The sequence below is a fragment of the Carettochelys insculpta genome, chromosome 33, assembly GCF_033958435.1.
Source record: "Carettochelys insculpta isolate YL-2023 chromosome 33, ASM3395843v1, whole genome shotgun sequence".
NCBI lineage: Eukaryota > Metazoa > Chordata > Testudines > Carettochelyidae > Carettochelys > Carettochelys insculpta.
In genome coordinates, this window is record NC_134169.1 from 1,812,494 (window position 1) to 1,839,288 (window position 26,795).

At 52.4% G+C, this 26,795-nt stretch overlaps 1 protein-coding gene and 2 non-coding genes across 3 annotated transcripts; all 3 read left to right on the forward strand.

Moving 5' to 3' along the window:
- Positions 1-4,135: 4,135 nt before the first annotated feature.
- LOC142005133 (C-signal-like) lies at positions 4,136-9,922 on the forward strand. Its single transcript, XM_074982822.1, has 6 exons — positions 4,136-4,282; positions 5,127-5,178; positions 5,880-6,067; positions 7,729-7,887; positions 8,835-8,954; positions 9,809-9,922. The coding sequence occupies exons 1-6, from the start codon at positions 4,136-4,138 to the stop codon at positions 9,920-9,922; spliced, it is 780 nt and encodes a 259-aa protein (XP_074838923.1).
- A 6,286-nt stretch (positions 9,923-16,208) lies between these two features.
- Positions 16,209-16,280, forward strand: TRNAP-CGG (transfer RNA proline (anticodon CGG)). The gene has a single exon. It is a non-coding gene; the product is annotated as a tRNA-Pro (tRNA).
- Positions 16,281-19,673: 3,393 nt separating this feature from the next.
- Positions 19,674-19,745, forward strand: TRNAP-AGG (transfer RNA proline (anticodon AGG)). The gene has a single exon. It is a non-coding gene; the product is annotated as a tRNA-Pro (tRNA).
- The last annotated feature ends 7,050 nt before the right edge of the window (positions 19,746-26,795 follow it).

Genomic DNA, 26,795 nt, shown 5'->3' on the forward strand with positions numbered 1-26,795 from the left:
AGTGAGGTCGGAAGATGATAATGAGGTGCTGCCATCAACGTGCAGTGCCTCGTAAGCATAATGGAGCACAGGGCGATTGAAAAGTGCCACTTTCGAATCTTGTACCATTTGTTTGGGGGGGCCTGTCGAAAGGACCACCTATTATTCAAATGTCCCTTCTTCCTGTTTTGTTTTATGAAGGGGTGAGTGTAGACAAGTCGAAAGTGATGTGTCAGGGAGTGCAGGGACTGGGGAGACTTGGAAGTGGGGCATTTGAAGTGGATAGGGAGAAAGCTTGGGTGTGTGGATTGGCTCTTTCCAGTATAGGACGGCTGAGCCTGAGAGGGAAAGGGCACTGCTCCATCTGCTTGAGCTGGGATACTTACTTGAGGCTTGGTTGTGAACTCTGGGTGTGGTATTTTCCCCAGCTTATGCCATATGACTTTTCTGCCTCTTTCATTAAAAGCTCATTTTCTACACTCAGACTCTGTGCTTGTGAGTGGGGAAGCATTGCCCCTGCGAGGCACCCAGGGCTGTGCAAATTTCCCAGGCTTCTGGGTGGGGGCTCCAGCCGGTTCTATGTGAAATGGATGAAAAGGGACCCCTCGATGTTGAAACAGACCCTGGTTGCTGCCGACTCATTCTGACAAAAGGCTTACATTACACAGCTGTAGACCCTCTTATCAGACTGAGCTCCTTCATGAGTCCCTCAGTAAATCAAAGGGGTGACTATCCTCCAGTCTCTTTCACAGAGTACTAGAAGTGGAAGGGACCTCACGATTTCAACAAGCCCAGTTCCCTGCACGTTTCCTCGCACAGAGTCCCCAAATGTCAATCAAAACTCCAGTAGCTGAGATTTATTCCCCACAAAAAGATCATTTGCATGTATTTCGAGGTGATATTGGTGCAGGAGTCCAGAACTGTTACAAGAGAAAGAAAAGAGAAATTCCGGTCTAATTCCTAAATATGCTCATGCTGAGCCAGATTGGAAGGTTTCCCTTCCTCATAACTTCTAGCAGTTTGTGCTTCCTGGGATGCTTTTCTGATTAGGCCACGTCAAAGGCTTCTTTGTCTTTCCAATATTGTTGCTGCCTTCATTGTAGGTACAGGAGGAGAGGAGAAATGATCATGACAACGTCCCTTTCTTTACACGCTCCTCTGGGTGCCAGAAAGATCCTCGGTGTGTCTCAGAGCCAAGCAGCTCATGGTGTCCAGCCCATTGAGCAGCTGCCTTTCATGGCCATTGTGAACCTGTCACCTACATGTCCCTTCCTAGTGAATGACCAGGGATGGTAACTTAACATCTAGCTGAGTGTGGGTCACTGCTTTGTTGCTACTGCAGAGTTAATCTCTGGGCATTTCTCAGATTCTGAACAAAGAAAGAACAAACACAAAGAAAGAGCAAATGTTTTGTCTTCCAAGGTAAGAAACGTACGTTTTTGAGAGAGAAATTTATCCCTTATTGCTTCTACCTACCTGAGTGGCCTAATGGATAAGGCGTGGGCCTCTGAAGCCAAGGATTCTGTGTGCAAATCCTAGCTGGGGTAAAGCCCTTTTTCCTGACTGTCAATCTCAAGATAAATGAAAATGTGGGCTTTTAAAATCAGACAGGGTCACTTCAGCAATTGTGCATCACTGGTGCTCTTGAAGTGCCTGAGGTTGGCTTCATATGAATGAGTTGCTGCATATTCATATCACTGCCTCATTTGTATCTGTCATGGGGTTCAGGCTTCCCCAAACTCTGCACCCCATCTACAGGCAGGAGTGACTCTTACTCAGCAGGAGAACAGCAGGTTTATTAGCTGACAGGACACAGCATCTTACAGAGGAGTCAGTACAGCAGGCAGAGGCAGCCAGTCCAATCCATGCTGGTGAGAGGAGGCCCTGAGGGCCCCCAGAGCTGGGTCCTTCCCCCCTCCTTTGTCTCTCTCCCTCCCAGCCCAGACGAACTGCTTCCCACCTCCCAGTTTCAATTTAAACTCCTTGGGCTCGACCTCCCCCTTTGTCTGCAGTACAAAGGTGTTACCTGGTTGCCAACTTACCTCCAGCAGGAGCCCCACACCCTCTGTGAGCCACTCACATAAACACACACACATACCCCCCACATCACAGCATCTTCTGAAGTGGCACACTCCCATAGCCCCTGCAAAAGAGAGGCTAAAGTGGCCCCACATCCTGCATGTATCAGACAGAAGTTGGGCTGTGGAGAAGGAGAAAGGGGTTGCTTGAGAAGAAGCAGATCCTGAAAATAGGCCACTGTGGGAAAGGAAGACACTCAAAGCTGTGGGTACCCAAAAGGCTCCTGTTACCACCTGCCTTCAGCCTGAGGAGACGGATGGAGTGAGACCTCTCCTGCTGGCAGCACAAACACTCTCCTGTTCCTGCCCTGGGCTTTGCCGTTCCTCTGCATGCAAGTGACAAACACTCTCTTTTGAGTCATTGATCTTCAGACCCCTGCAGGACAAACCCGGCTTCCCCAGTTCCTTTTCCTCCCCACGTCCAGAGTGGTTTTACAAATGGAGTTTAATTAAACTTTCTCTCTCTGGAACAAAAAAAGCAGTAAAGTAGCACTTTAAAGACTAACAAAATAATTTATTAGGTGAGCTTTCGTGGGACAGACTCACTTCTTCAGACCAGAGCCATAGCAGAACACACTCAATATTTAAGGCACAGAGAACCAAAAATAGTCATCAAGGTTGAAAAATCAGAAAAAAATCATTATCAACGTCGGTAAATCAGAGAGAAGAGGGGCGGAACGGAGGGGGGGGGAGTCAAGAATTAGATGAAGCCAAGTATGCAAAAGAGCCCCTACAGTATCTCAGAAAATTTGCATCCTGAGTGAAACCACATGTTAATGTGTCGAATTTGAATATGAAAGAGTTCATCACGAGCATGGAAATTCTTTCCCAGAACAACCATTCCCATTGCATGGAGCACCAGTGCTCCACAGAGCAGCCTGGGAATGACTGGCTGAGAATCAGCACACGGGATCATTTCCAGGGCAGAAGGCAATATGCCGCCTCTGTGATAGACCCAACCTGGAAAGCAGCCTATGGAAACTGGAAACACAGAAATGATCCAGGCGCACGGACAGGACAGACAGAATGCCTGTCCACACTGGAGCTGGGGACAGGAGCTGGCTGGCTTATGTCGGTGCACAGCAGCAGCCTGGAGCTCTTTGCTGCCTTTTGACTCTGTGCAGAGGAGAAAGGACAACTTGTTTCCAGCCTCAGCGGAGGGTGGGGAGAAAAGAAGAGCTCTGCAAAGACAAGGGCCAAGTTATCCCTTCCACCCACCCCATATGCTGTGGCTGGAAGCAGCTCCTGTCCCTTTCCTCCCACACACATTACAAAAATTGCTGCTGGGCACATTCTGATGGGAACCCTGACAAAAATCTGGGGTGGGCATGTGACCCTGCAGGCTGCGTTCTGCTGGAATCCAACTGAACTTGCTCAAACTTGAGGAATTTTACAGGTGTCCCATATTCAGCAAACGGAAACATGGTCACTCTCGGAAAAGTGCTGCCTTGGATTGTGGAAGAGACTCCTTGAGAAGAACCCGACCTTGTCTCTTGCCACAGTGTAAGGTCTTCTCCAGCTCTAGAGGGGCTGGGTACAGGCACCTGACCCATTGTCATTGCCTCTACAAATACACATCTACATCCTTAGCCGTGCACAGCCTTGCCCTCCGCTTTGGAGCCAAAATCAACAAGCCACAGAACTGTACTGCAAAATCCTGGCCTCCATCTACATAATCTTACAGTCCTTCACCCAGTCCCACTTTCTCCCTCTTCTGCGTACGGCACCTCTGACAGCTGTGGAAAATGGATCTTCATTGCAGTGACTCCTCGGTCACAGCACGGTCACCGCAGTGGTGTTGCCCTTCTGCACAGGAAGGCAGCCAGAAGTTGATTGGCCCTGCACCAAAACATGAGTAAGTAGCAAACCAAACCAAACCGACCAACCCGCTCACCTGAGAGGAGGAGTAACAAATAGACAAATAAGGTCTGGCGTATTGGAGCACTTTCTGTTTTGTCACCTGATAGCAGCAGAGTTATTTCCCTGGATGTATCATTCCATAACCCCAGCTGTGAGCAGGCAGGGAACTCAGGGCTCTGACAAGTGCAGCTCTCACTGAGTAGAGGCAGGGAGGTGCCATGGCTGGTTTAAATCTCCGCAGTGTTCTGGTGACAGGGGCCAATCAAGGAATCGGCCTGGAACTGATCAAGCAGCTTCTGGGGAACTCCAACCCACCAGAGTGGGTCTTTGCCACCTGCCAGGACCCAGCAGGGGAGCAAATGCAGGTGAGAACGGGGCAAGGGGGGTGGAGTTAGCAGTAGCTGGAGGGGGAAGCAGAAGCTGCGCAAGGGGCTTCCAGTGTTGCAGCACTTGGGGCTGAGACCCACACACTGGAGCAGGCAATGACTGCAGACCCTGCTCCAGCTCGAAGGTGCACAGTTGCACCCCAAACCCTCTACACCTGGCAGCTCAGGTCCCAGAGCAGTGAGGATGTGGCAGCATTTGGTGAGCCTGGGGCACCGACCCAGGGGCTGTGGATCTTCTTGCCCAGCATAGGTGAATAATGACTATAGCACAGCAATACCCAGTCCCACCAGCCTCCAGTGAGCCTAATTCATGAGTCTGACACCTCCCTTGTCTGCCACTACCTCAGGTCCTCTGTCTTCTCAGCTCTGCTCCCACACCCAGCCTGCAGAACTGCAGATTCTGAGTAACTTCTGGGTCATGGCACCAGCTCCTTCCACAGCTGACAAAATCCCCACTCACAACCAACTCCTGAGAACTTGAGACACTGCCAGATCCCAGCGGCTGGGGGGAACCCCCCTTACCTCCCCTGGGGGAACTGACCTCCAAAAGCCTCCTCCCAGTCCCCATGAATGATGGGGAAGTGATTTGTGTCCCAGACTCCATCACACTGAGTTAGACAATGGCACTGGAAATGCTCAGGGGCAATTAGAAGCCTCCTACTGGTACAGAAACCAGGGCAGGTTGTTGTACAAGGAGGCTTGGTGGAGAAAAGCAGTTAAGACATTGACTTGGTTCCCAGGGTCAGTGGGGATCTGGATCCTACCCAGCATGGCCCTGGGCATGGGCCCAATGTCAATAACCATTTACTTCATTCTTTTTCAGGAATTGCGGAAGCTGGAGGCCAAACATCCGAACCTGGTGATCATTGCGCTGGGTGGGTGCCCGGCCCCAGGCCCAGAGCTGAGGTTCCATCTCCCTGCAGCATGTTCTTCCTGTTCCTATCCCCCTCTGCATCCCCCCTCCCAGGTTCACCCAGTCCCAGTGAGGAGAACAGGACCAGAGTCAATAATCGCTGAGAGCTCATTGATACCTTCACCAGCCCCAGAGGAGGCAGGTGTGAGTGGAAATTCTGGCAGGGTTGGTTGGCTCTGGAGAGGCTGGAAAGCCCCAGGACCACCATGTGGCAGGTTCCTCCTGTGAGAGTCACACATGGGCAGCTCTGTCTGGCATTCCCACCTCTGGGATGGAGCCCTGCACGTCCAGCTGGGGACTTCTCTCACCTACAATGCATCACAAGCAATTCTAAATCATCCACTTCCTTTGTCTAAGTGAGATCAACTCCGCGCGTATGAACTAATCACCGACTCCAGCACATTTCCATTTTCTGGGCTACTCAGATTGTCCAAGGAACTGATCATAATTGTCTCTCTGAACTAGCTTTTCCTCTTGTTGCTCCAGCACAGCTCCCCATGCCTGGACCCAGCAGCAGTCCCCAACCCCCACCTCCTTTCCCCAACCCCTCTCCCACCTCTGAGACCAATGGAAGAAGCCCTCTGGCCCAGGGGGCTGTGCTCTGGTGGGGGTGACATCGGAGAGGAGGAATCATGCTCTTGACCCCCTGCTCTGTCGCTGTAGATGTCACAGACCCAGCCAGCATCAAGGCGGCGGCAGCCAGAGTTGAGACACACCTGAAAGGCTCGGGGCTGAATCTGCTGATAAACAACGCTGGGATAGTGAAGTTGAACACACTGGAGTCAGAGACACCAGAGGACATGGCCCTGGTGTACGCGACCAATGTGACGGGGCCCTTGCTGGTGAGCCAGGTAAGGGCCCTGACAGAGAGCACGTGGCCAGATGCACCAGGGTTTGACAGTGCTTGGGCCAGGAGTCCTCCCTTCCCTTGGTTTGGGTCACTGGGTCAATATGGGGCCTTGGCTGGGAACACAAAGGCTGCAAGTGTATTGAGGGACTTGAACCTCTCAGAAATGAAACCTCACCCCAGATCCCTGCATGGCCCTGGCTCTGCACACACACTGCTTCAATCCCTCACTTTTCACACCCAGAGCATCAGTGCAAGGACAGCGTCATTCATGAAGCCCCAGTTCCCTTACTTGAGAGACCTCTGTCTCCCCAGTCCCGCCACTATGTGTGGCCTTAAGAGGACTCTCTCCCCATCCCCTCAGATGTGGCCCAGCCGGCAGAGGGGCATCTGTCTGCTCCGGGGCTGAGGGTGACTGCAGCACGGAGCTGCGAGATGGTCTCTGGCTGGCCGGGCTGGGGTCATGGACGTAGGTCCACAGCCAGGAACTACGGCCCTTCGAACTGTGAGGACAGAAACGTGTCCTTTCTCCTTGACAAATAGTCCCCAGTGGGATAAGCAGCAGGAAGGGGCTATCAGGGCTGGTTCCCTCTTTTACCAAAGGCACCGAGTGCTTGTGAGCATCTCTGTAAAGCCCCTGGACACCCTGGGCAGCCCATGAGGCTCACAAATGGGCACCTGGGTCTGAGTGGCGGCAGGAACTGGCACAAACTCGACAGCCCAAAAAATGAGCTTCCCCGTGTGTTCACTACACACCCATCTCTGCTGGTGCTCAGCAGACTGATGGCCCCAAGTGGGCTCACTCCAGGTGCCATACGAGCTGCAAGTGGCAGCGCACAAGGGGCTGGGGGGGAGCAGGACAGGCTAGGAGGGCTCCACGCTGGGTGGGTCTGTCACTGGCCTGTGTACAGAGACCGAGTGTGGAACAGGCCGGGGAGTCAGGGCTTGTGTGGCCAGAGGCGGGGGGTTCAGGCACCTGCTGCGGAGCCGGCACAGACCAGTTAGCTTCACGCCAAGGGCAGCTGGTGGGGAGATGCCTCAGAGCAGAGGAAAGAGATTCTTCCAACCCCGGCAGGGCTGTGGGGAGGCTCTGTGCCCTCCCTGGTCCTCATCCTTCCACTCCTCTCCCCACACACCCTGGCTCCTGGCCAAGCCACAAGCTGTAGCTTGGCTGGGCAACTCAAACCATTGACCTGCCCAGGGTAGGCAGGTGGGGGAGCAACATCCAGCCTGAGTCCCTGATCCCGGGGCCTCCTGCTCAGGATATAGGGGGGGTTCCCAGAGGTGTCCACATGACTCTTCCCCTGCCCTGGCTCTGGCTTGCAGCCTTGCCCAGCAAAGACTCACAGCTGAGGAGCTGCAGCTGGGCCATGCTCAGAGCCATGTGGGCAGCTGTGGGGAGCCGCAGACCCCCCATCTATCTGCCCTGGATGGGGACTCTGAAGGCGGGAACATGAGTTGGGTCATTCTGGGCTCCTACCTGGGCATGAGCAGGGTCCACAGCTCCCCACACCTGCCTGTGTGGGGCTCCTACTTCTGGCCTGGCCGGGGGCTGGGTTTCAGGGGAAAGAGCAGAGACCCACCGCATTCTAGTGGCTTGTCTCACGAGCACGAGGCTGGTTCCTTTTCTGACCTCACGGCTGCTCTGCTCTCCCCACTGCCCAGGCCTTCCTGCCCTTGCTGAAGCAGGCTGCCCAGGAAAGCCCCCAGACAGGACTGAGCTGCAGCAAGGCGGCCATCGTCAACATGTCCAGCGAGGCTGGCTCCATCCGGAATCTCTACCTCTGGCATCTGGGACAAGTCATCTCCTATCGCTGCAGCAAGGTACAGGGCACACCCAGCAGGGCCGGACTGCTGCCTGGGTCTGCTACTTGCACAAACCCCTGTCAGTCGGTGTCTTCCCCTTGTTCCCCATCCTACTGCCACCACTCCAGCCTCCAGCGCTGTGCTGGGCAGGGTTGGCAGATTTTTGTCTGCCTGCAATTCACTTGGGCTTCAGATCAGAGTTCCCATCCGGTGAGGAACTTTCTGTTGTGCCTGTATCCCGCTGGAGAAATCCTCACACTCTGAGGGGCCAGGGCAGCTCAGCCCCCGTCCAGCCAGTCTCAGCTCAGGGAAGGTCACTGCGGAGCTATGAATTCTATCCCCCCTGGGGTGGACATACCCCATTTTGAGACCATCCCCAGTTCAACTCAAGGGGGTCAGATCCTTGCTGCGTCTGGCTCAAATGTCGGGTACCCCAAAGGAGCATCGATGTCACATTTCCACTTTCCTCTAACTGCCCAGATCCTGCATAACAGAGAGCGGCCTCAGCACAGCTCTCATGTGTGCTCACCTGTCACGGCTCACTGCAGGCCTGTCAGCATCAGTGGCTCATCAGAGTGCAGCCACACCTGCATCTCGGTGGCTTGCTGTCCTCATTGAGCCCATCAGAGACTGCAGCTCCCACGAGTGTTTTCTTCTCACTAGTGTTTCTGACAGGCTGAGTACTTGGGCAGTCATCCTGGAAAAACTCACATGCCACCCAGCTGATCAGCAGAGCGCGCACAGCTGGCAGCGTGTGTTTTCATTGGTGGGTGCCATCCACACATGCTTCAGTGCACATAAAGTTTATTCTGCACATAGAAGGACAAAAATAAAAGGAGCTCTGCTCTCACACCTTTGTCTCTCTGTCTCTCCCATCCCTCCCTTCGGGAGGGTGGGTCGTTTCCTACAAGGCTCATTCCCTCCCACACACTCTGCTGTCTCTGCTCATGGTGTCTCACCTGCAGGCTGCTCTGAACATGCTCACCAAGTGCCAGGCCTTGGGGTATGGTGGAGACGGGATCCTGAGTGTCGCTGTCCATCCTGGCTGGGTGCAGACAGACATGGGGAATTCTGACTCCATCCAGGTAGGTGCCTCGCTCGGAGAGGACAGTGATTGCCAAGTGTTAGGAGCAGATGTTTATTGTAGGGGTAATGGCTGTGCTGGAACCCATCCTGCCCTCCGCCTCTGCCCTGCGTGGAGGGATCGTGTCCCACTCAGAGGCCCTCAGGGATTCCATGCTGTGCTCTGGGCTTCCAACCTCCTGCTGCCGCTTGCTTGGTTCCTCAAGCTGCTGGCATCCCAGAGTGAAGGTGAGCAGAGCTGCTGCTGCTGCTGCTCTGGGGTTTTTATGGGCACCAGCTCACAGGTACTTGCATGCAGTCATGTCTGTGCTCTCCACCCAGTATCTTCATTTACCCCCAAAGCCCAAAGCCCATCCTGGACTCTGGACAACTTCAACTTACCACTCTCTAGCCAAGAGCTGAAACCCACTCCAGCTCCCCAGCCCAGATCGGGGACCCCCATCCTCACACCCACCCCCCAGTCCTGAGCACCTTCCACATCTTCTGGTAGCCCAAATCACTAATTTCCAGCATTTCCCTAAAGCCCAAACTCCCAGGCAGAGCCCTCACACTCCTGCATCCCAACCCTCTGTCCCAGCCCAGAGCCCCTCCCCCACTCACACCCCTTGGCCCCATTCCCACAGCATGAATTGTGTTACATGCACCAGGGTGAAGGTCATGCATCACAACACAGCTGTGTTTTGCACACCCCCTGCCTTTGGACACACAAGAAAATTCATGCCACTCAGGGGAGGGACAGTTCAAGGGGACTCCAACTGGGCCAAGGGCTCAACTTGGTCCTGTCTCTGGGCCCCTGGGGTCCTGGGATGCTCCCAAAGTCAGCTCCCTCACCTCACTCTGCTTCCCCCACCCACAGGCCCCAGTGACGGTGGAGGCGAGTGTCAGAGGGATGCTGCACGTGCTCTCCACGCTCTGCGAGAAGGACAATGGAGGCTTTGTGAACTGGGAAGGGAAAGTTCTTCCTTGGTGAGATGCTCCCAGCCCTGCGCCAAGAGCCCTGGGCCAGGCTTTTCCAGTGACCGTGCTGTCAGCTGTGCCTCTGGCCTCAATAAACCCACTGAGCTAACGCAGGGGCCCTGACTGAGCCTGGCCTGGTCTCTCCTGTCCTGGAAGCCACCAGCTGCACCTGGGTGGAGATGCCATGTGATGACTGGTTCCTCCCTCCACAGCCAAAGCCCAGAGCTGGTCTGTGAGGCAGGAGCTTTGGGTGTCCAGCTGGGAGAGGGTGGCTGAGAGTGAGGAAAACACCCAGGACCTCACTGCTGCAGGGAAGAGGCCCAGGGAGAGCTCACAGGCAATGACACCCCTTCTCCCACACTTGTGCAGTATATTGAATTAGCCACCCTGAGTTATCTTGGCCAATGCTACCTAACCTGGGCCAAGAAGCCCCTGCCCCCGAGGCAGCCCAGGGGGCACTGGGAGGGGGAGGCCAGGAGCCTCTGGATACACTGGGTGTCTCTCTTCATCAGTCTGTCATACAGGAGGATTGTCTGGGCGCAGCTGAGAAAGCCAAACCAGGGCAAAATGCTAACACAGTGTGTCCCGGTGTGGGCCAGGGTGTGCCCCAACTGGGGTGGAGCAGGCCGCAAGACCTCCCCAACTCTCAGCCCTGCCTCGTTCTGGGCAGGCAGCTGTCCCCATAAGGCCCAGTCCTCCTTATCTGGGCTGCAGGTGGGCAGCATATAGGCCCTGTCCGTGGGGCAGGATTGGCCACATCCCACTTAGGCAGTCAAGATGTAAGCCCCAGCCCTAGGTCAGGGCAGGGCCACAGTTGATTAGTCAGGCTCAACCCCTACAGCAGGGCAGGGCACACACAGTCTGTGTAGCAGCCCTGGATCTGGGGCAGGGCTGGGCCGCCTTTAATCAGGCTCAGCACCTTGTTAGCAGCTTGTGAGCAGCCACGGCTAACCTGCCTTTGCTTTGAAGTAGCCCAGGCACTTTGAAGTACCGGCGGGTTAGTCACTGTGAGAGACAAGCTGGCACTTCCAAGTTTGTTGCTTCAAAGTTGCGCGGGGGGGGGGGCCCCGCGGGAATCGAGAATTAGCTTAATGAAGTGCTGCTTTTGCATCACAGCACTTCGTTAGTAATCTCACAACACCCTATTTCCCATGCTCCCTTCCAAGATGGGAGCCAGTGCAAACACAGCCTGAGACAGCCGGGCAGGTTACTGAACTAATTAGAAATAGTGGATGGCTTTTTTTGAGGTCTTTAAGCCTCATTCTACTAGGAATAGTGCCTATTCCAAAAGAGAGAATGGGGGCTGTACGGACAGATAACTGGGGCTCTTTCAAAGAATAGTTTATTCCAAAATAATGCTGCTGTGTCGCCATAGCGCCAGTGTGCTTCAAGGGCTCTAATCTGAACTAGGCTGTCTGGTGTGGGGACGTGCTGTTTTCCAATAGGTTTTGTTTATTCTGGGCCTTCCTTGTCGCGTGAAGGCTTCATTATCAAATGGCTTATTTGGGAGGAATAATTCTGAAATCAGCCATTCTGATATAACTCTGTAGTGCAGACAAACCTGGAAAATCTCTGCCCTGGGGAATAACAGTGGTGGTGAACTGGCAATGTGTAAAGACAAATTCCTGATTACAACCAGTCACAGTGTGGGATTATTTTGGGTGTGTCGACACTACAGAGTTTATATATATATATGTATGAGGATACACATGTCATAGAACTGGAAGGGACCTCAGGAGGTCATTGAGTCCAGTCCTCTGCCCTCCTGGCAGGACCCAACACCTTCCCTGACAGTTTTTTTTTTTTAACTCTATATAGGGCTTGTCTACACTACCTCTACTTCCCTACTTGGAAGGGAGCATGGTACGAAGGGGGTAGGGAGATTGTTAATGAAGTGCTGTGCTGCACAGGCAGCGCTTCGTTAAGCTAATTCCCCCCCACCAGCAACTCTTTAGTGTCGGCTGGTGTGTAGCTGTGGCTCACCTGCCCGTACTTTGCACTGCCTGGGGTACTCCAAAGTCCCCTGAGTCCTCAAAGTTTGGAGGAGTTTAACACTTTGGAGTTGCCGGGGGCGGGGGAGAATTAGCTGAATGAGGTGCTGCGTATGCAGCACAGCACTTCATTGATGATGTCCTCACGCCCTGCTTACCAGCCTCCCTTTGAAGGAGGGCAGTGGTGGAGACAGACCCATTTGCCCCAGACTCCTAAATGGCTCCCCTCAAGGGCTGAGCTCACCCCCCTGGGTTGAACAGGCCAATGCTCAAAGCACTGAGCTCGCCGGCCTGCAGAGCAGGACCTTGGAAATGAGCAACAGGCAGCTGCAGGGCCCCTGGCCACTGGACTGAGATTTCCTCCCCTCCCCCACCAGCCTGGCCTCCCCTTTCAGACTCTCTCACCCATCCCCCACTGCTCTGAGCCCAGCTGGGGGTTCCTGCAGCCCCGGCTGCCCCTTGCCAGCTGTCCTGGGCCCCGCAGTGGGTCCCTCAGATCCTGTCTCTCCCACCCCTCCCCAGTGCCCTGATCCCCTTGTCCCCTGAGACCCTGCCAACCCCCCCACTGCCCTTTTCCCCTCCTCCCTCAGCCACAAGCCCTGGTCGGGTTCCCCTTCACACCTGGCACCCGTCCCCCCTGGCACCCGGCCTCCCCCTCCCTCCGCACTGTTTGTCACCCACTGAGGTCTTGGGCCCTGCCACAGGCTGTGTCAGAACAGAGATGTCAGGGATTTTTCATCCCTCGGGCATTATCGTCCCCGTGGGCCAGGGGAAACAAGCCTTCGGCCTTTAAATGTCATTACAGGGGCAGGTAGACTCTAAGAGGTACATAGGCTGCCAGTTAGCAGCCCCCTGTAACGGTCACTCTGTGTCAGTTGGTTTCCCCGGTAACCTGAACTCACAAACACTTCAAAATCATGGATTTGAAATCCAGGCTCCTCATTGGATACAGGTGAGGCAGCTTCTAGAGGAGGACCTGTTTGAAAGCAGGACCTTCAGAATGTTCATATGTAAATAGCCTCATGAATAATGTATGAGATCATGGAATATAAGGCGGCGCCGCACGGCGCTCGCCGGCCCTTGGTGCAGATACGACTCTGCCACCTACACGGGGAGGTGCTGGCCCCTGAGGCGTCCACCAGCCCCAGGCCAGCTGCCTCTGAGGCGAAGCCTTTTCGAAGAGCTCCTGCCTTTTCAAAGACTCCTTGAAGCAACTCCATCTCCACCCAGCAGGGCCCGCCTGCTGAGGTACCAACCGTATCTAACACACTAAAGCTGCGTCTACACGTGCACGCTACTTCGAAGTAGCGGCACCAACTTCGAAATAGCGCCCGTCGCGTCTACACGCGTCGGGCGCTATTTCGAAGTTAACTTCAACGTTAGGCGGCGAGACGTCGAAGTCGCTAACCTCATGAGGAGATAGGAATAGCGCCCTACTTCGACGTTCAACGTCGAAGTAGGGACCGTGTAGACGATCCGCGTCCCGCAACGTCGAAATTGCCGGGTCCTCCATGGCGGCCATCAGCTGGGGGGTTGAGATATGCTCTCTCTCCAGCCCCTGCGGGGCTCTATGGTCGCTGTGGGCAGCAGCCCTTAGCCCAGGGCTTCTGGCTGCTGCTGCTGCAGCTGGGGATCCATGCTGCATGCACAGGGTCTGCAACCAGTTGTCGGCTCTGTGTATCTTGTGTTGTTTAGTGCAACTGTGTCTGGGAGGGGCCCTTTAAGGGAGCGGCTGGCTGTTGAGTCCGCCCTGTGACCCTGTCTGCAGCTGTGCCTGGCACCCTTATTTCAATGTGTGCTACTTTGGCGTGTAGACGTTCCCTCGCTGCGCCTATTTCGATGTGGTGCCGCGCAATGTCGAAGTTGAACGTCGACGTTGCCAGCCCTGGAGGACGTGTAGACGTTATTCATCGAAATAGCCTATTTCGATGTTGGCTTCACGTGTAGACGTAGCCTAAAAGAGCAAAGGCAGCAGCTCTGAGGTAAATTAGGCGGGAGGCGAACTGGCCTCACCCCTAGGGTGAGGTACTGCGCTCCTGCCTGTTAGCACCCAGAACCTGCCATCACTGCGGCACCCTCGACCTCACCGCCAACAAGCAGCTCAAAGGTGGATCTGGTGTGTGACGAACTGGCCTCACCCTTAGGGTGAGGTACTGTGAACACACCAGCTGAAGCTTAGAGCCTGCCAACTTCATGGCACCTACGCTCCCACCGCCCGCCATCTTGATTCTTCTTCACCGGACTGGACTTTGACAGAACTGGACTTAGACACGTAAACTTACTTTACTTTTATACCCACTTCCACCTGGGAACTTGGGACCCTCTACGAGGGAACGGAGGGTGGCTCCTCTGTTGTTCCCTTCCTTGACGAGGGGAGGGAAGTACCCGGGGACTTGACCATCTGTGGCCGGGTCTGGACATTCCAGGCAGGGATTACCACTGCAGCCAAATACCAGCACATTTAGTTAATAATTGAGGTACGTTGTGAAGGTTTAAGTTGTTATAGTTACATTACTCTTAATAGAGCAAAGTATAAATTTTAACTAACCCTCTTCCTTTATCCTGTCCCCCTTATCCTTGCTCACCCCTACTCCATATACTGCAGGAGAAGGCACTGCCTCCCTGTCTCCCTATCTGTTTATCCTACCCAGTGACCTGGGAAAAGCACAAGCCTCCCAGGAACACTTGTTGGGCCCATTAAGAGGGTACCGGGGACCCCTACAAAATAAAGGGACAGTCCTGACTGGCTCTCAGGTACCAACCCCTTGGGTCGGGCTAGCAACTTGCCCCCGCACGGAGGTGGGGTTTAGCACCCCCACCCCGGCTCTGTAAGGAAACAGCAGGGACCTTCTAAAAACCTAATAACCCTCATCCCTATAAACCTCTCCCCCTCCTCTTTTATCCCAATAATCAAATCCTTTTTATTTTGCGGAAAAATAAAAAACAGTTCAAGACTTAAGACCAAGCTGTCAAATGGATACTGTTATGAATGTACGTATCATTAGAGTATAAGAGAGTTACATTTAGAAAGTTGTTACTTGTTATAGATTTAATCCTGTTGTGTTTTTTAATAAAGCTTGTGGTTACTTTGTTTAAACCAGTGCACCCTTGTCCTAGTCTCACTGTTCCTGCTGGCCACTCCCTTCCAGGAGGCTCGGGGCGGAGCCCAGGCGCTCACCTGTGTGGGCATTATCCGGGCTGGGTTTTGTAGCAGGGTTTTGGTTTGGGTCTCGGCGTCCAACGCATAGGGAGTCTGCTCCCTTGTTCAGGGACTCATTAAAATATTCTTAATTACTTTCTCATCCAGAGAGTCCCATCAAGAGACAGCCCGTGGGTGCAGCCCCTGCCTGGGGGGATACTGCGGCTGTGTCGTCATGTGCCGCTGCTTCCAGAAGTGGCGTAATAACGAGCTGTCCAGGAGATGCGAATGAGGCATGGATGGAAATGTTCTGTACCTCATTAGCACATGGGCGCATTATTTGGAGTCCAGAAGAAGCTCTTCCAAACTCCAAAACACACGTTCAGACGCGCGTCCCACGGGGATCTTACAGAAGGAAACGCTCCCTCCAGAAGCCCCTGCTGTATTTGATCATCTCTCCCATGAGCTTATCATTTCCAGGGCTTTTGTTTTTCTTTAGTCATCTCACTGCTCTTTCTGCTTCGTCCTTCTAAACACCAGATGAAGCTCTGCTATGTGCACACGCCTGACTCCCTGCCAGCCCCAACTCCTGGGCCTGCCCAGCTTTGATGGAGTTTGGATCTTGTAATGCATGGGAGCAAGCTGAGCTTTTTCTGGGTGGAGTCACATGGACCAGGCAGGTAAAGAGTGGTGAAGGACTGAGCCCAGCCACACCAGCCCCCTGAGCTGGTGAATCTCACTCCAACCAGGAGGGAGTGTGGGGAAGTCCTGGGCAAGGTGAAGCCAGGTGCAGCTGGTGTGTGGGGCTGTTTGGTTTTACTTTTGTCTAAAATTGTGAGAAGTGACGTTCGCTTTTTGTCAGAAGCCGGGTTTGTTTTGCAAGGCCAAGTGTTGCTCAGGGAGCAAGAAGTCTTGAGTTGAACTCCCTGATGCTCCCCCCATAGAGTGTGTTTGTTTCTCTCCCTGACCTTGTGTTGCCTATATTTTTCTTACACACAGTGTGGTTTGTGATCTGTCCTGAGTGTGCAGTTGGTTTCTTGGTCCAAAGCTGTGAGGAGAGCTTGGAAATGACCTTGGAAAGGTGAAGTTAAGTGTAGGATTTATCAGAGCACTGGGGGTTTATTGAAACCTGATTCTGTGGAAAGCCCAGTGCTTCATTTTTCAGGCAGGGCTTGTTGGTCTAGGGGTATGATTCTCCCTGCGGGTGGGAGAGGTCCTGGGTTCAAATCCCAGACAAGCCCTTGTTCTACTGTTGTCTAATAGTTGATCCAGACAGTTTCAGGGTTCTTGTCCTCTTATGTGATTTTCCTCTGTTCATTTGCTCAGTGTAATGCAACAGCCACTTGTTTCTGGATGGCTCAGCTCAAGCACCAGCTCTGTCAAGAGATGGTCCTGCCAGTGACTACACCTCTCCTGTTCACTGTGGCAGCCCGTCTGGGTGGTAGAAGCTGCCACTGTCCAGCTTCTGACTCCCCTTTTGTCTGGATGACTTGGCTGTTCTCCCTTCTGAGCTACAGTCCTTCATTTCTCTGGCACTCCCAGTCACCCAGACAATCCTCTCATTCCCTGCCACAAGCCTGACCTGTGCCCTCAGTGGAGTTGGTGGAACCCAGGTGCTCCCTCCCTCTGGTTGCAGCCCAGCAGGGACCCTACACTGAGCACTTCTGGACTTTTTCCTCCCATCTCTCCCTGCTCCTTCCCTGGACTGCTTCCTAGAACTCCCACTTCACTTCTCTGAACTGGCTATGAACCCTCAGCCATACCAGTGTAAGGAATGTGCAAGCAGGCACTCAATGCTGCTGAAGGCTGGAAGAAATGTGTCTCCCACAGACCATTTGCATCAGTGCAAAGGGGTGCATATGTGACACCTTGCAAACAAAACCTGATCAGTAGCAAGGAAGCAATGAGCATTGTCTATTTTAAACACATTGTTGTAAAATCAAAATTTATGCTCACACTCAGCATAAGAATTGTAAAATCTCATGAATGCTCCAAGCTGTAGTGCGGGACAGGGCAGTCATCGTAACTGCACAAGACATGGATTGCACAGGGCTCCCCTGCTTTAAAACATTGTGAAAGAAAAGGTACAGAAGTATGGATTGAGCTAGTTATCTGAATGCTTTTGTAATAATGTTCTGAACTTGGTTTTATTACTTTTCCATACCTGATAAAGTTAAGAGTGAAAGCCAGTGTTTTTTATGATCCCCAAGAGCTGCTATCATAGGTTTTTGTCCCAGGGGAACACCCCAGCAAATAGATTGCCAAGCAGTTGGTTATTAGCACCAGCAGTGGATGGGTGGGGCAGCTGAGAGGGAACAAACTGAATGCTGGACCAACGCATAGGTGGTCTTGGCTGAGGTTCAATGAGGGAATGCATCAGTGTGATGTGTGGAGTCTGCATAAAATACAGACTTGATGGGTCACTTTTCATCCTTTGTCATCTGAATGCTAAAACCAAAATGCTTGAGAGGCGCATCATGGAAGCCCTTTTTGCTGATGACTGTGCACTTTTGGCACACAAGGAATCTGATCTCCAGCTCATCGTCAACAAGGTTCCTGATGCCGCTTGCCTCTTTGGTTTGACCATCAGCCTAGGAAAGACTGAGGTCCTGTTTCAACCTGCTCCAGGATCTGTGGCTTTTCCCTGCTTCAAACTTTTTTAAAGGGAGAGAGTTAAAAACAGGAGAGGAGTTCAATTACCTTGGCAGTGTGATAGCCAATGCTGGCTCCCCTGTCAAAGAAATAAAAGCTGGGCACCAGGATGTCTTTTAGGAGGCTTTCCTACAGAGCATCAGGCAGAAATGGTACCTTTTAGTTTTACAGCCCTTCCACTTGGAGTTTTACTAATGCCTGAGATTGAACCAGGGACCTTTGGATTTTCTATCTAACTTTCTCCCTACCAAGCTACTTCAGCATCTGCCCAAGCCCTTCTGAGGACATCCTTTCTCACTTGGAGATGATTCTGTCAGCCATCCCAAGCAAGAAATAAGTTATGGCAAGTGGCCATGCCTGCTTCCCTCAGCTTGACTCACTTCATTGTCCTTTCCTACTTTATTTCTCACATTGACCCAGTGGTCACAGGGGACTGCAGCACATTGATGGTGGGGAAGCAGATGGGCTGTGACATGACAACCGACAGGCAAAAGGATCCGACTGCCTCCTTCTAACAGGATCCTGGTGTGACCTACGGGTGGCCAAGCTTTTGGGGAGGGGAAGGAGATAGGCAGGGCTACTCTTGTATGAAAGGGCTAAGAGTTACAAAGATGAAGCGGGTGTTTGCCCACAAAAGTTTATGCCGCACAATATCTCTCAGTCTGTCAGCTGCTTCAGGACTTCTGGTTGTTTTACTGAAACAAAGCACCCCCGAGATGATCCTTTGAAGAAGTGACCTGTAGGAATGCAGGACCCAATTCTGTGACTGCCTGAGGGAAGTTGGGAGAGGTTGATTTCCCAGAGGAAGGTGAAATCTCAAACAACAAGCTGGTTTGATCTTCTAAAAGTGAAGGTCTCTGCCAGACTCTCAGCCTGTTTCCTTCACCTCTTCTGGCCTCCCTGACTTTTGCAGTCAGGTAACTAAAAGCAGGGAATCGCCTGAAAATTGGCTTCACCCCATGACTTTAACACTGTGAGCACCATGTTCAAAGCAGCTGAGGTAGCTGAGTGACTCACAAGGAGGAGTTTTGTAAAGGAGCAAGAGGCAGCTGCAGGGATATTGTTGCCTCTGGAATGAGATTGCTGCTGCTCCCCACTGCTCTGAATCCCATCCAGGCATCCTGTCAGAGTGTCCCCCGCCATCTGAACACCAAACTGGCATCTCCTCAGACTCTGTCACCCATTACCCACTGCTCTGAGCCACTGCCCAGAGACCCCTCAGACCTGGATGCCCCCATCATGCTGTCCTGCTGGAAACCCCTCAGACCCTGCCACATCTCAACCACCCACACGACCCTGGGCCAGACCTCACTATCCCCTCAGATCCTGCCACCTGTCGTCCACTGCCCTGGGCCCTGGCTGGGTGCCCCTCAGATGCTGCCCCTCCTCCTCACTGCCTTGATCCCTGAGCAGGTATCACCACAGACTGTTAGACACGCGGCTCAGCAGTGGGACTCCCCCCCCAACTCCGCCCACGCGCTGGGAGCCAAGTTTGCTGTTGCACGTCTGTGTTTCTATGATGGTAACCCTGGGCCCTGTGATTATTTCCAGTTTATCTGGTCTTGCAAAAGCGTTGGCGTCCTGGCTGAGTAGATAAAACTGTGGGGCAGACACCCTATTGGATTTCTTTTCTCATGTTCAAATCTCGCTTGCAGAGAGGCCAAAGCTTTGGAAAAACCCCTAACCAGGACAATTCACTTCACTAGTGTTTCCTACAATCTGTGCACTTTGGCGTCCATCCAGGAGAAATTCAAATGCCTCCGAGCTGATTAGCAGAGCATGCACAGCCGATAGCCTGTGTTTTCATTGGTGGTGCCGATCCTCACATGTCCCGAATGTGTAGCTGCTTTCTTGCTTCAAAGCTGTGAGGAGAGCTTGGAAATGAGCTTGGAAAGGTGAAGTTAGGTGGAGTGTTTATCAGAGCACTGGGGGTTTATTGAAACCTGATTGTGTGGAAAGCCCAGTGCTGCTCCTACAAGAAGGGCTTGTTGGTCTAGGGGTATGATTCTCCCTTAGGGTGAGAGAGGTCCTGGGTTCAAATCCCAGACAAGCCCTCTTTCTGCCATTGTCTTACAGCTGATCCAGAAAGTTCAGGGAGTCCTGTCCTCTTATGTGATTAACCTCTCTTCGTTTGCTCAGTGTAATAGAACAGGCACTTGCTACTGGATGGCTCAGCTCAAGCATCAGCTCTGTCAAGATAAGGTCCTGCCAGTGATTCCACCTCTCCTGTTCACTGTGGCAGCCCTTCTTGCTGAGAGAAGCTGCAACTGTCCAGCTTCTGACTCTCCCTTTTGTCTGGATGACTTGGCTGTTCTCCCTTCTGAGCTACAGTCCTTCATTTCTCTGTCACTCCCAGTCACGCAAACAATCCTCTCATTCCCTGCCACAAGCCTCATCTTTGCCCTCAGTGGAGTTGGTGGAACCCAGGTGCTCCCTTCCTCTGGTTGCAGCCCAGCAGGGACCCTACACTGAGCACTTCTGGGCTTTTTCCTCCCACCTCTCCCTGCTCCTTCCCTGGACTGCTTCCTATAACTCCCACTTCACTGCTCTGCACTGGCTATGAACCCTCAGCCGTACCAGTGTAAGGAATGTGCCAGCAGGAACTCAATGCTGCTGAAGGCTGGGAGGAATGTGTCTCCCAGAGATCATTTGCATGAGAGTGCAAAGGGGTGCATATGTGATACCTTGCAAACAAAGCCTGATGGGTAGCAGGGAAGCAATGAATATTGTCTATTTTAAACACATTGTTGTAAAATCACAATTTATGCTCACACTCAGCATAAGAATTATAAAATCTCACCAATGCTCCAAGTCATTGTGGGGGAAAGGGCAGTCATCCTAAATGCACAAGACATGAATTGCCCAGGGCTCCCCTACTTTAAAGCATTGTAGAACAAAAGGTAGAGAAGGAGGGTTGGAGCTAGTTATCTGAATGTTTTTGTCATATTGTTCTCAACGTGTTTTTTTTTTACTTTTCCCCAGCTGATAAAGTTAATCATGAAAACTAGTGTTTTAGTGGTAGCTAAGATCACCAAGAGCTGCTATCATAGGTCTTTGTCTCAGGAGAACACCCCAGCAAACACATAGAGAAGCAGTAGGTTATTAGCACCAGCAGTGGATGGGTGGGGCAGCGGAGAGGGAACAAACTGAATGCTGGAGCAGTGCAGAGGTGGCATTGGCTCAGGTTCAATGAGGGAATGCATCAGTGTGATGTGTGGAGTCTGCTTAAAATACAGACTTGATGGGTCACTTTTCAACCTTTGTCATCTGAATGCTAAAACCAAGATGCTTGAGAGGCGCATCATGGAAGCCCTTTTGGCACACAAGGAATCTGATCTCCAGCTCATCATCAACAAGTTTGCTGATGCCGCTTGCCTCTTTGGTTTGTCCATCAGTCTAGGAAAGACTGAGGTCCTGTTTCAACCTGCTCAAGGAACTGTGGGTCTTCCCTGCTTCAAACTTTATTTCAGGAAGAGAGTTAAAAACAGTCGAGGAGGTCAAGTACCTTGGCAGTGTGATAGCCAATGACGGCTCCCTCGTCAAATAAATAAAAGCCAGAATACCTGGGCATTAGGATGTCTTTGAGGAGGCTTTTCTACAGAGCTTAAGAAAGACTCAGTACCTGTAGTTTTACAGCCCTTCCACTTGGGGTTTTGCTGAAGTCTGGGATTGAGCCAGGGACCTTTACATCTTCAGTCTAATGCTCTCTTTACTAAGCTACTTGAGTGCTTCTGAGGACATCTGTTCTCAGCTGGGGATGGTTTTGTCAGCCATCCCAAGCAAGAAATAAGTTATGGCAAGTGGCCATACCTGCTTCCCTCAGCTTGACTCACTTCATTGTCCTTTCTGACTTGTCCACATTGTCCCAGTGGTCACAGGGGACTGCAGCACATTGATGGTGGGAAAGCAGCTGGGATGTGACATGACACCCTAGAGGCAAAAGGATCCGACTGCCTCCTTCTAACAGGATCCTGGTGTGACCTGCTGTTGGCCAAGCTTTTGGGGAGGGGGAGGAGATAAGCAGGGCTACTCTTGTGTGAAAGGGCTAAGAGTTACAAAGATGAAGCGGGTGTTTGCCCACAAAAGTTTATGCCCCACAATATCTCTCAGTCTGTCAGCTTCTTCAGAACTTCTTGTTGTTTTACTGAAACAAAGCACCCCCGAGATGATCCTTTGAAGAAGTGACCTGTAGGAAGGAAGGACCCTATTCTGCCCCTGCCTGAGGGACGTTGGGAGAGGATGAGATTTCACCTTCCCTCTGGGAAATCAAACAATCAGCTGGTTTGATCTTCTGAAAGTGGAGGTCACTGCCCAATTCTCATCCTGTTTCCTTCACCTCTTTTGGCCTCCCTGACTTTTGCGGTCAGGTAACTAAAAGGGGGGAATCACCTAAAAATTGGATTCACCCCATCACTTTAACACTGTGAGCAGCATGTTCAAAGCAGCTGAGCTCGCTAGCTGCCTCACAAGGAGGAGTTTTGTAAAGGAGCAAGAGGCAGCTGCAGGGATATTTTGGTCTCTGGAATGAGATTGCTGCCGCTCCCCAATGCTCTGAATCCCATCCAGGCATCCCGTCAGAGTGTCCCCCACCATCTGAACACCCAAATGCCATCTCCTCAGACTCTGTCACCCATTACCCACTGCTCTGAGCCACTGCCCGGAGACCTCTCAGACCTTGTAGCCAGACAGAGTCTCCCCCTTAGAAGCCAGCTTGCTCGTTGCCCCCCCCCCCCACTGACGAGCACACAGGGCACGGAAATGGCTGCTGACAGCACAGTCTTTGATGCCCTCATTGAGGCCCAGATATGCTTACTTATCGTGACCCTGAGAAGCAGAAAGTACAGCTAGAAGGCTAACAGGCCAGACTGTCAACATGACGGGGGGGGGGACCCTCAGAAATCACCCCAGCTGGCATTGATCAATATGATGCACACACACAATCACCCAGAAGGGGACGTGCCCCGCCCGCACAAAAGAATGTCCTCTACTCCTAAATTGCTTATCTCTTGCCTTACAAGTGCAAACTAAGTAGAAATGCCCTTGTAACAAACTGGAGTCACAAAGACAGACCAGTATGATCTGGCACCATAGATAAGAAAGAGAATACGTAACCCAGAAGGGGTATAAAAGATGGGTCCAGCAGAACTCTAACTTTGAGTGCATTCCACCAACTACCTGCTGGTCGGGTCAGGTGATTGCCTCCCGAGGTCCACAGCTGGGGACGCCCAACCTCGTATTCGTCTTTCCGCGGAATTGAGTGACCGATCCGGCTTGGCTACGCTGGTACCGAGAGACGCAGAGAGGGTAAGATACACCCATGCTAGGTCTCTGACTTTTTTTTTGTGCACAGCTAAAGAATTAGAGCTCTGTAACTAGTGTCAAGATATCATTGTGTTAGATGGTAACAGATATCTTTGTATTGGATTGTAACGTAACTTGTTAACACCTGTACTTTGCTAGCATATAAGAAGTAAACAATAGCCTTTTGTAACCACACGCTTATAACTGTAGCTTAAATAAACTTGTAACTAGTTAAGCTCCAAGCCTAACCATTTTGTTAACCCTTTTGTCACTGCAACACAGCCGGCACAACAAAAAGAACTTTAACCGTTTGGTCACTACAGCCTGGCCGTGGGTGAGTGTGCTAGGAGCTGCCTGCTCTAACAGTAAAAAACTGGGTTGTTTAGGACCCAGGGGAGTACCTCACCGCACATTACCTGGCCACCCGCTAACAGACCTGGATGCTCCCATCATGCTGTTCTGCTGGATACCCCTCAGACCCTGCCACATCTCAACCACCCACACGACCCTGGGCCAGACCTCAGTATCCCCTCAGATCCTGCCACCTGTCTTCCACTGCCCTGGGCCCTGGCTGGGTGCCCCTCAGATGCTGCCCCTCCTCCTCACTGCCTTGAACCCTGAGCAGGTATCACCACAGACTGTTAGACACACGGCTCAGCAGTGGGACCCCCCCCCCCAACTCCGCCCATGTGCTGGGAGCCAAGTTTGCTGTTGCAAGTCTGTGTTTCCATGATGGTAACCCTGGGCCCTGTGATTATTTCCAGTTTATCTGGTCTTGCACAAGCATTGGCGTCCTGGCTGAGTAGATAAAACTGTGGGTAACACATCCTATTGGATTTCTTTTCTCAAGTTCCAGGGAGTCTCCTTCTTGAGAGCTCTGCCCTGGAGGCTGGAGAGAGAATTCAGGATGAGGAATGTGAGCACGAGGAGGAGCCTTTTTCGCGTCTTCTACTTTCCCACCACTAACTGCGCTGGACGGCAGACGTCTGTGTGGGGAAGGTCAGAGTCTGATCCAGCTGGTGCTGGGCAAAGCGAAGGCAGGGAAAACACTCGGTTAAGGTTCTGCAGTCCCCAAAGATACTAAATAGCAGAAGTGAATGAGGGTCCTCCTTCCAGCTCCCTTGGCCTAGTGCTGTTCAGTGCAACTGTCTGTGAGCCACTAATGTCCCTTCCTCTGGAGAGGAGCAAACAGAACACACACCACACAAAACTCTCTTCAAAAGTGCAGTGTAGCTGTGTATGAAAAAGAAACGTGTTCTACTGACTGCACTGGCTGCACGCTGAGGTAAATTGTGTCAGACTTAATTTGTTGGACCTACATTGCTCTAGGTGCATGAATTGTTAGGAGAGCTAACAGCACCGGTGAGTGGCAAGACCAATGTTTTCAAATACAGCATCTGCACACAGGAAGCCTATTTCAAATACAGCCATTAGATGCACTACAGTGGGTTGCTTTGTGTAGATGCTGGGATAGTTATTTTGAAATAAATTTGCGGTGCAGAACCCCCTTATGAACCCAGGGTTGTGAAAGGTTCAGCAGCAGCTCCTCAGAAGACACCCAGAACTGCAGGTTAGGTTGTCACTCATCAGCACCCCAGTGAAGGGGCATTAGGAAGGGTAATAGAGTGAAGGGAATAAAGGGCAGAGACCCTGCCAGCAACGCAGAGTGAAGCCTCCTGAGAAAGACTCTGGTCTGGTCTCCAGAAGCCACTCAACTTCCTTCATGTCTCTGGACATTGCTGCCTATAGCAGTCCAGCAAAGGGTAACAGAGCAACACCCTGCACTTGTCTTCTGGCTAGCAAGGGCTCACACCCTTGGTGTTGTGAGAACCATGCGCCACCCACCTAAACTATCCAAGCTACAGAGAAACAGCTCAGAAGAGGCAGCTGCTGTATGGCTCCTGGAGTGAGACTGCTCTCCCTCCCTCCCTCCCTCTTCAGCACCCCAACCAGGCATCCACTCAGCCCCTCCCCCACCACCCTGAACCCCAACCTGGCATCTCCCACTCAGACTGCTTATTCCCTTCCTCCGCTGCCCTGAGCACGACATTAACACGGCCCATGTTCCCTGGCAGAGGGGTAACACCATCACCACCTGCTGCAATGTGCTTCCTTTGGAGGGACCCCAGTCTGCTGCCTGCTCCTGAGCTCAGCTGCTCCCAGCTCACCCAGAGCACATGGCCTAAGAGCAGCAGCTGCCCTGGCTGCTCTCCTACCACAGACACAGAGCCCACAGGAGTCACCCCAACTCCAGAACCTTCTGCCTGCTAAACCTGCCCACCAAAAGTGATGCAGACACAACTCACCCCGTCCCCTCCAGGGGTGTCTCCCTGTTAGGTGCATGGGTCACACGTGCATCACCACGTTCTCTCACTTGTTTCTTTGCTGGTGCCTGGCAGCCTGGCTTTGCAGTGCCTGGTGCCCTCTGAACAGCTGCTGCTGGCTGGCTCACCTCCCTGGAGACATAGTTTTGCTCAGCTACAAGGACAGTGTCACCAGATCACACCAGCTTGAGGCCTCTCAGGATCTCTGGGCACACTGCCAAGTTCCAGAACACCAGCTGATTGCCCCAACCCCTCCAGCCAGCTCAGCCAAAGACCTGGATCCAGCAGGCATGAGTCACCTCGCTGTCTCTCACGCATGGGATGAGAGAGGGAAGCAGCACAGACTGCTTGCCAAGGCAGCGCCAGCAGGTGCCTCTGACCTTGAACTTGGGCTGCAAGAAACAGAGTCCTGAATGGTGGCCTGCACCCCTCCCCAGTTGCTTCTTACACCTTTGAACAGGCTGGCATTGCATGCTGGGCACCTCTCACCCTCAGCTGGCAGCAGCACTCTGCCCTCATTGCTTCTCTGCAGCTGCTCTTTCTCCCACAGCTCCTTTTCTCCATCCTGGGCTTCCTGAGCACGTGGCCCCACGGCACTTCCCCGAGTCAGAGACTGAGCTGTCCAGGCTCCTTCCTGTGGAGATGAGATGAGAATCATGGAATCCTAGGGCTTGGAGGGACTTCAGGAGGTCAATCCAGTCCAGCTCCCTGCCTAAAGCAGGACCAACCCCAACTAAATCATCCCAGCCAGGGCCTGTTCAAGCCAGGACTAGAAAACTTCTTGGGATGAAGATTGCACCACCTGTCTAGGTAAAGCATTGCAGTGTTTCACCATCCTCCTGGTGAAATAAAAGCAGCACGACCCAAACAGTGGACTATTACTGCTGTCTCTTGGATCTGAAACCAGGTTGCTATAGCCACAATGCAGAGTACAAACCCTTGTACGATCACAGCAAGCTAGAGAAGGCCGGTATTGTGCTTTTTTTCTTTCTCGGGTTTCACCTGGCAGTCTGGGACCCAGCACATGGCCCCAGGCATGAGCAGGGTTCTTGGCTTCCTGATGCACAAGGGAAGGTGAATGCAGCTTTCCCAGCCTGGGACTCAAACCCTGAAACCTCCAAATAAGGTTCTAACTCTGAGAGAGCTGCGCAGGTAACTGAAATAATTTAGAAATAGCAGACAGCTTTTTGCACGGCTGTAAACCTCATTCTCCTAGGAAGAGTGCCAATTCCAAAACAGAGATTTTGGAATAGGGGCTGTAGAGTCAGGAAATTGGGGCTATTAAAAACTAACTTTTTCAAGAATATTGGATTCCAAAACAACGTTGCTGTGCAGTTACATCCCCGGCATGCCTCCAGGGTCTCTATTCACAGACAGGCTCTGTTGTGCATGGACGTGCCGTTGTGAAATATGTTTTGTTTATTCTGGGGCCTCCTTGTAGTGTGAAGGCGTTATTGTGAACTAGATTATTTTGGAGGA

Coding starts and splice junctions, on each gene's coding strand:
- LOC142005133 (XM_074982822.1), top strand. CDS start 4,136: ATGGCTGGTTTAAATCTCCGCAGTGTTCTGGTGACAGGGGCCAATCAA. Junction 4,283..5,126: donor CAGCAGGGGAGCAAATGCAG/GTGAGAACGGGG, acceptor ATTCTTTTTCAG/GAATTGCGGAAGCTGGAGGC. Junction 5,179..5,879: donor CCTGGTGATCATTGCGCTGG/GTGGGTGCCCGG, acceptor CTGTCGCTGTAG/ATGTCACAGACCCAGCCAGC.